This window comes from Sardina pilchardus, chromosome 23, assembly GCF_963854185.1.
Source record: "Sardina pilchardus chromosome 23, fSarPil1.1, whole genome shotgun sequence".
Classification (NCBI taxonomy): domain Eukaryota; kingdom Metazoa; phylum Chordata; class Actinopteri; order Clupeiformes; family Clupeidae; genus Sardina; species Sardina pilchardus.
The window spans coordinates 12,735,532-12,744,712 of record NC_085016.1 but is presented as its reverse complement, the minus strand read 5'-3'; the positions used below and the strand labels follow the sequence as shown (position 1 = coordinate 12,744,712).

General features: G+C 44.7%; 1 protein-coding gene across 6 annotated transcripts in view; it reads left to right on the top strand.

The window, feature by feature from the left end:
• Nucleotides 1-78: 78 nt before the first annotated feature.
• Nucleotides 79-9,181, top strand: part of farp1 (FERM, RhoGEF (ARHGEF) and pleckstrin domain protein 1 (chondrocyte-derived)) — a 69,526-nt gene continuing 60,423 nt past the window's right edge. For 5 of the 6 annotated variants that reach the window (XM_062528395.1, XM_062528394.1, XM_062528392.1 and 2 more), the window contains exons 1-2: nt 79-238; nt 6,295-6,473. In XM_062528395.1, coding sequence (XP_062384379.1) covers nt 6,300-6,473 — 174 coding nt within the window. In that variant the 5' untranslated portion in view covers nt 79-238; nt 6,295-6,299. Of the gene's footprint in view, nt 239-443; nt 686-6,294; nt 6,474-9,181 lie in introns of those variants that run through there. The other variant, XM_062528391.1, reaches the window with a different exon arrangement.

Sequence of the window (9,181 nt, the reverse complement as noted above, 5' to 3'; positions counted from 1 at the left end):
ATTGTTCGCGCCGGGAACTCAATTGGAATCTGCCCTTGGTTTCAATGTAACCCTCCCCTCAATAAGTCGGTCCGACATGGCGACCGAGAAGACGCATCGTCTCGGAGCTCTCTCCATCTGAGAATCCTTGTTATTGCTGAGTAGCGAGACTGTGCCGCGATAGTTTAATAGAACGGCGCAGTACACCCTGGAAACTACCCTTTGGAATATAACATTTAAAACTACTTTCTCAAGCCAGGTAAGCAGCCATGCATCGATAGCCTATGTGTGCTTTTCACGGTAAAGACCGGCCGGCCGGCAGAACTTAACTTGAGGAGTGGAGTCTATGGTGTTCACTGGGATGTTTGTAAATTGTGGTCTTGAAGCTGGTAGGCTATCGGTCTCCTTTACTAACGCCCTTTTCTGGATTCATAGGTGCCACGCGTCGTTCTGTTCTACTCTTGGAAACACAGAGAACGTCATTTAAGATACCCGTCTTTAACATCCGACAAGTTAGGCTACAGCTCCCTGAACGCCAAACTAGATTGATTAGTAACAATAATAGCAGTGCGACACTATGTCTATGTAGATCTAACATTCTCTTAGGGGGTGCTTTTTCGTGTGGCACCCATTGGGGATTTTACTGCCAACAGCTACGTCCCTGAAGTAGGCTACATTTTCCCGTAGGCTACTCGTCCCTGAGCAGGTAGGCATGCATTTATAACGCATTTCTGTTGGATATGCTAGCCTACTGTAACCGCGTAAATTGGATACTAACAGGGGGGTTACAGTGCAGTTCTTGTAGCTATCTAGCGCGGGAGATTCCTTGAAAATCACAACTACTTTAGAATTTGGGCGTCCTCCTCACCTATTAATTGGGGGTTACTTTACGCCAAAGCTGTTCAGTCACTTGCAACATCACAGCAGACCGCCTGGTTGAAAGAAGCTTGTTCTAATTTTGGTCACCTCATCTTGTGCTGCCAGTGTCGCGTCAATACACTTTAGCCTACTAACATCTTAACCTAAAGGATTACTCTGGTAACCTACATTCGGTGGCTTGTCTGAGGCGGAAATCCAGCATTAGGGCTATCTTTGCTGTTAAACACGAAGCAGGAATAAACATGGTCGTTACTGTGCGGTTGAATTATTCTGAATTAATTATGACGGTTGATATGTTTACAGGCATGTTGTTGATCACACCCTTTACTGACGACTCCCTTCTTGTGTGATCTGTTCAGTCCTCTAATGACATGATTACATGCATGCTAGGCCTATCTGACATGGGATGAACAGGATAATCTTGAACATGAAGCCTACTGTGATCTTCTGTCTTTGCTATGTTATGTCTTAATATGTTAGTATGAAACTGCTAATACCCTCTGCAATATTGTCATTACCCTCTGCAATGTGCCCTTAATGCCCTTTAAACTGTATGCAAAGATATACAAATGTAGTAGATTAAGGCCTATGGGACACTTAACCAAGTGCCACAGACCAAAACCATGGTCTTGATATGGACACGGTCTGTGTTTACCTGTATTATGTGGGAGACCGTCCCAAACTCCCCTCCCTCACAGCCACTATGTTGGAAAACGACAGCCTTGCCAGTTCAAAGACAGGTTAAATAACCCACAGGACCTGGGTCTGGGAAAGTCTCCCACACAGTAGCTGTCTTTGTGTGTGAGTGTCTCACTGCAGTCTGCTTCCTCTGTTTTGGTGTTGGGTACACACACACACACACACACACACACACACACACACACACACACACACACACACACTAACTGCACAGACTTACAGTCTCAACTGTGTTGACATGCGCTTTGCCAAAGAGTCCTTATAAGCCCGTATGCCTACTGTAGAGAGCAATTTCAATGTGTGTGTTATGGTGACACAAGAAATGCCAGGCTGACTTCTGACACTAATGTCACTCCTTGGTCTGCACCGGAGCCTGGCACAAGGCGAAGGTGACAACTACTCCAGGAACATTTCCTGTTACACAGGTCCATAAAATGATTTATGGCTTTGTCACTTCAGTCAGACTAGCTAGCTTTTATTTATTTGCTCCTGTGCCTTGCCGTTCCTATTCTGGACCCTTTCAGTTTTGTTTAGAGAAACATAAATGGCACAGTGTTTTGTCCTACCGTAAATTAGTTCCTTTAAAAAACAAATCCTGCCACTGGTGAATCATTAACCCTAACAGAGAAAGGAGAATTAGGCATTTTAGTTTGGTGTGCTGGTTTTGACCTCTATTCCCAAGCAGGCTTCTTTTGTGGACCTAAAATCTGAAACCCTGTAAGCAGAACACTACACCGAAACAGGATGAGTTTGCACAATAGCCGACCTTATCAGGTGTCACCTACCTGTTCTCTGTCTTTTCACCGTGAAACCCACTCTTTCTGCACATTCACATGAACGGAGGTCATGGTTCCCTCTCTTCCCTAAAATTCAACGTAATCTCTATTCCACATTGTGTACTGTAGTACACCTTCATTTGGTTCTCATGAAATCAGTGTTCTTCGGCAAAGCCTTCAATCGTTAGGCTTGAGGGCATTTAATTACTCTCTTGCGTTCATGTTGAAGGGCAGGGTTTTGAAGAAATAAGGTGTTCTCCACAATAGATATCATTGTGATGACGCGTCGTTTGAGGTTGGATGTCTCAAACCTGTTTGGCTTGTCTCTCTCTCTCTCTCACTGTATGTCCCCTGTGGGGGGGTTTGTGTGTCAGTGGCGTGACACTGTGACGGATTATTCATTTCCCTCACTTTAGTCTTTGAGGAAGTGGCCTGCTTCAGGCCCAGAGTTCTCAAGAGGAAATGCTTTCTGACCACTGAAGATCACACGGTGACCAATGGGGATGTTGTGAAAGTGACATTCACAGATCAGTTTTCAGCAGAAACAATTTAATGAGAAGAACAAATCAGTTTGTTTTTATTTTTTTTATTTGCATTGTCATCAGTCCAAGTGTTGCTGGCTGTGCCAAGGCGAAGATCGAGGCTTCAAACCCAAGTAATTAGACCAGCAGTGAATGTGTCTGCATGGATGATAAATAGTTAAATACTCGTCATGGTTTACACTACAGAGCATCTGATATGCTATGATCTTCACTGAAGATGATCTCGGTAAGCAATGACCTCGGAGAATTTAATTGGTCACAAGCTGTAAATAGGCTATCAGTATAGTGCTCAATCTGTAGAACTGAAAGGCAGCTGATTGAATGTCCCTAACAGGGCACCATAAAGGCCGCTGTGTGTGCTGGTGATGAAGTGGTCCTAGAGGAGTTTGCTCTCAATTACTCTCTCACAGTTTAAATGTGTAACCAGTAACTTGGGTGCTCTGGGCCCGAGACAGGAAAGAATGGGCCTCTTTATTGCACTGTTTGTGCACACAGGCTGGCCTCATTGGATCACCAGAGGATTGTATCAACAGTGTGTGTGTGTGTGTGTGTGTGTCCTCCTGTCTCTCAACCCCTTTCTCTCTTGTTCTCTCTCTCTTCTCCCCTATCACCCCATATCTGCCCCCCTCTATCTCTCTTGTGCTTTTCTTTGTGGGTCTGAAAAAAAAAATGCTTCATGCCAGATTTGCAGGCTTTGTCAGTGAATGAGGGTCTTTTCCATTATACTTATTTGTATGAACCAAATAATATGTGATCCTCATGGCTTTAACATCCCTCACATTTAGCGGGCACAAACCAACTCACCACCCTTCTAAGTCGACGTCTATTTAAGCACCTGTTTTTTTTGATCAACATGGCAATCTTTCATGCAGTATTTTGCATGGCCATCTCACAGGTGATTGAGGCCAACACTGTGATAATGTGCAAATGGCGTGGGTGCACAGGGTTTGGTCAATTGATGATAAGCTCCATTCATCCCCTTAACCTTTCAGTCCAGCAGTTCATTTTGGGGTCAGGTGTGTGTGTGTCTGTGTGTCTGTGTGTCTTTGTGTCTGTGTGTCTGTGTGTCTGTGTGTCTGTGTGTCTGTGTGTCTGTGTGTCTGTGTGTGTGTGTGTCTGTGTGTGGTCACGTAAAAAGCATACTCCATACTCGCTGTAGACAGCTTTGAAACCCATGATATTAGTTGGGGATGCTATCAATCCTTTGGATGCACCCTTTTTTGGCAGATTGAGCACTACAGAGATGGGATAATCCCCTCAGTGTTTTGTCTGTTGTCTATAGCTTGTCTTGACAGTACTCTGTCTGTGTGTGCGTGTGTGTGTGTGTGTGTGTGTGTGTGTGTGTGTGTGTGCGCGCGCGCTTGTGCTTGTGTGAATGAGTGATTCACACAGGGCTTTGCTGACTGTTGCATGTTTGGAGTCTGACTTGAGCTTGTCATGACATGTCTGGGCTCAAGAGCCTTGTCTCTTTGATAAAACAACCCACATCTCTCTCACAGTCACACACAAACTTACCTTACAGTGCCAGCTCTGATCCTGCACACACAACCCACATCTCTCTCACACACAAACTTACCTTACAGTGCCAGCTCTGATCCTGCACACACACCCCACATCTCTCTCACACACACAAACTTACCTTACAGTGCCAGCTCTGATCCTGCACACACAACCCACATCTCTCTCACACACAAACTTACCTTACAGTGCCAGCTCTGATCCTGCACACACACCCCACATCTCTCTCACACACACAAACTTACCTTACAGTGCCAGCTCTGATCCTGCACACACACACCCCACTGGCATGGTGTGATGCAGTCGGACTCGGATGTGCTTTGGCAGCGATCAATAGCTGCTCTGGGCCTCGGGAATATCAAGATGGTACTCATTGGTTTGTTTTCAGTGTACCGCTACCAGACCATGTTGTCAGAGTGGAACTCCCCATTCTGTTCACCCTACCCCCCAACCTCCACTCTTCTACCCCCTACCCCCTACCCCAAGGTGCTCTTCAGTCCAGAGGAATGTTATGTAAACTCTGCGGCCTTGGAGGTTGGTGTTTCTCTCTGGTACATTGCTAGTGTCAGCTGCTCACTCAAGCTGAACAGAGTCAGAGAAACTTGGGTCAAGACTAGGGTGAGATGTTTTCCCGAGGTTGCGTTGTGGGAGTGGATTTCCTGTCCATGAGGTACAGTATAGGCCTAGACTCAGCCGATTTGCCTTGTTCACATGACTGCCCACCGATGACACTTTTTGTTCCCATCAGAATGTCACTTAGTCTCCTGCCGACAGTCACCATTTGAAGTGCTTGCTTCTCTGTGTGAGACTTTCTTTCTGTCTCCATCACTCTAAGTCCAAGTTTTTTTTTTCTTCTAACACGACTTTGAATGGGCCGCCATTTAACTGGGTAGGGTAATTATGTATGTGGATTTTAAGGCAAGAATAGTATTTGGGTTGTCTTGTAGGCGTACCTTGTGATTTTCATGTGGAGGCCTCTGATGTTCTGGACTGGGTTTTGATATTCCCACAGCCCTTTGTTCCTCCTGTGCCAGCATGCGGGCCTTTTGTTGACTATCTGTTCCACATTTTAGTTATTTTCACTTTTGAAAGCTTTGCCCTTTATTATGGAAATTAATTCCTTCGAAGCTGACATCTACAATAGTGAAAGCCTCTATAATTTCGCAGTGATGATGACACACGGTGAAAATTCACGTTGTAACCGAATAAAAATGAGCCGCACGTGGTGTTGATAATTAAGCAAATAAGCTGTTTGCGCAGGCCAATTCAAATGGCTGCCTGATGATTCATAAACAGAGAGAGGAAGAATACAAAGAGTCATTCAGCACTGTTGTTGACAGATCAAACAGCGTGGCTGGAAAGGGACTGCCATATTTGCACAAGCCGGCACAACAGCCTCACAGATCCTGGTGATGCCTTAGAACTTGCTGGGCTATTTGTAACAAAACCACACCGCTATTCCACAGGATCATGCTAAAGAGCATAATTACGGGGTTATAGATCTCTGGTAGGTGAGGCGGCTTTGAACGGCATCGAATTTATTTGCACTGTATAGCCTATTCAGAAAGCTTACGCCGCATTCACTAGCACTTCCCATGAATGCACGGTGACTCATTTCGTAAGAGGTTTAAGTGTATATCATTTGATATTTCTTGTCCCATACTCCATTGGTTGTGGCTGACTCCAATAGCAATCTTTTCATGGTAACAGACTGTCTGTCTGTCTAGCAGCGGGTTGTAGAACATTTCTAGTAACTAAAATAAACTAGGAAACTGTTCCAGCAACTACCGTTCTCAAAACAAGATGCAGGAGTCATCTGTTTAGACTCATACTTAGACGTGTACGGTACATCAAACTTTAGAAGTCATTGGTATGTCCTAACTGTTGCTTCCTCCTCCAAGGCACCATGGTGGAGCCAGACGAGAGACCGTCCAACGCAGGCCAGCGGCTGGGAGCTCCTGAGAGCCTGGGCATCAGCACCCTGGAGCCTGGGCAGCGCCCCCCAACCATGCCCGCTGGCCGCCAAGTCTCCGTGCGGGTCCAGATGCTGGACGACACTCAGGAAGTGTTTGAGATCTCGGTGAGTGAGCCTTACTTTCTTCATCTCTTGTTTGTGTATGTGTCTTTTGTATGAGGTTGGAGGTAATGTGAGGAACTTTAGTGGAGTGTGTGAGATGAATCTTTCCGCTTCTTTCAGTCTTTGGATATTACGCAGTGCATGTTAAGCTATTTTGAGTCTCTCTCCTCTGCACCTAATGGCAAAACAGGTTATTTTTTAACTGTAAAATCAATTAAGATCCCTACTTTGAGATTCATAGAGCCTATTATGCGAATGCAGTGGGCAATTACATATAAATATCTTTCCTGACATATTTATAAGTGCACTACCAACTGTTGTTATGGGTTACCACTTTACCAGTTGGCATGGCAACCAAATTCATCTCCAAGGTGCTGGTTTCATGAACTGCCGTGCAGACAGCTCGGTTCATCTGGAAACACCCTGGAAGCAGGGAGAGCTGAAAGCTGTGAAAATATACCCGCCTGGGCAGGGAGTACAGGACAATCAGCCTGTCAGTGGAAACGACTGTAAGAGGGAAAATATGTCTGATTTTTTTTTTTTTCTACGTGTGTATTGAGTCAAGTTCAGGTGCTCGTTAAAGAAACCTTTAAGAGAGCACACATTGCATTGATCCCTCAGAGAATGCTAATGATGTCAGAATGCCATGTCCATGGTCAGTCGCTAATGAGAGGTTGTGCTCATCGATTACTTGCCCTTTGGGGCCCTAATTCCTTCAGGCATAATGTGGACGGCCCTTTTGTGTTTGTTCGCCTGAAAAGCCAACAGGGGCCACTTTGAGGAGAAGGGGAGGCTAATACCCTCCCATTTGAAGCGCCCCCCCCATAAAATTAGCAGGGACAAGGGAGCAGAGGAGTGATGCCAGACGGTCATATGGTCAGCATAGGGAGAGTCAGGTGGGCTAAATGGCCGTGTGGGACATCTGAGAGTGCCTGTACCGTGGGGCTTTTTGGCTGAAATGTATACGAGTGGTTGGCCGGCTCCCCGAGGGCAGTGTGTTGACAGTGGAACACTCCCCTGCACAGCTGCTAATGCCCTGGCCCGGGTGGCTACCCTCCTGCTGCCGCACTGTTAGAGAGAGACCGCTTCAGTTACAGGCCAGAATGAAAGCACTGTCAGTCACTTCGCTAGAGGAGAGAAGGATATATTATTTGCTGAAAGGCAAGAGCTCGTCTGACATTTTGATTTATTTCCATAAACCCTCTCTGATGGCCTTCATGAAAGGCTCGTTCCCATATAAAATACCTGTGATGAGTGGAAGAATGGGATCCTTGGTGGTTAATTGGAAGTTGGCCTGTTGCCTTTGTTCTTTTGGGTTTAAACGTGGTATGTTTTCCCAATTCCACACAGGTGCTTTGCACATCCTCCCTATGCATTGTGAATCATTTGAAGCATATGTGAGTATGGAATGCTCTGAGACAGTGACTGATGGTTTCCTAATCTGGATTGTTAAAAAACGTCTCTCCCTTGCATTTGCAGCTGAGACATGTCAAGATGTAAGCCTCAAACCTGGAGGTGTTCTCTGTGATCTGTTAGCTGCCATGCACAGAGGAAGACAGTTAATCATTTTCAGTTAATGCCTTCTTGTTCATTGATTTGGTAATCAATACTTAAATGAACCACTGATGAGTGATTAGTAGTGTACAACTGCTCCATAAGTCATACGCAATTAACATTTATTCACTCCACTTATATTTGACTAGTGAAAGAGAAGAGATGCTTTTTAAAAAAAATAGGTGTACTGACATAATCTGAAAAGGTTCTTGGAAGACATTCAATAGATTTGAATCCGAGGCCATAGTTCTATTGCAATGCCGTGATACCCCCGGCAAGGCTGAGATTTCTAATAGTGCTCTGGCATATCTGGTAGGATCTTGGCGACTCCACTCTGTGCAGAGTTTTGAGATCAAAGGTAGCTCCTCAGCCATCACGTCACGCAGAGCCAGAGATGGATTCAGCCCCTGCCAAGAAAAAGAGGAAATATTGGAGGAGATAAAAAATGTATGAAAGCTCTTTTTTTTTATGACATCTTCCTTATAAAGCTAAAAAGGAAAAAGACTGAGGTACTAAATATGCAGCGTAAGTGCTGTGGTCTCGCGTTGTGAATGAGTAAGAGTGCTTCACAGAAAAGAAAGAACCCTCAACCCTCAGAATCTGTAAGAATCTGTAGGTCCAGTCAACCTTGAAAAAGATAAATCATTTATTATTATGTTTATTCACACTGAATGACTCCAAGATAACCTGTAATTGTTGTTTAGCCTAAATCTGAAATAACTAGATCTGCATAACCATGGTAAAAGTGAAGGCCAGGGAAAAGTTTTCACCAAGCAACATTCTAGCACAGTAACCATTTCTGTGGTGTATGGTTTCAGCACTGTGTTACATATAGAGGAATTTCACGGTGTGTCAGATTTTGGAATTCAGTGGTGTTCAATTTCATGGTGTAAAAGGAATGGTTGGATACAAGTTGCACGCAACCTAACAATACGATACCCATCATGGTAAAGAGGCCACAATACGATACGTATCCCAATACATGTTGATTTTGAGTAATGACCATGAACAAAACAGAATTCAATCTAACAGCTGTTCTTCATAATTCTATTGAACAGCGAAGACAAAGCCTTAAGGATCGCACAACTTACAAACACTTCAATTCAGGCCTACAGAGGTCTTAAAACTAAAACGTAACAATTCTGTTTCAAATCTGT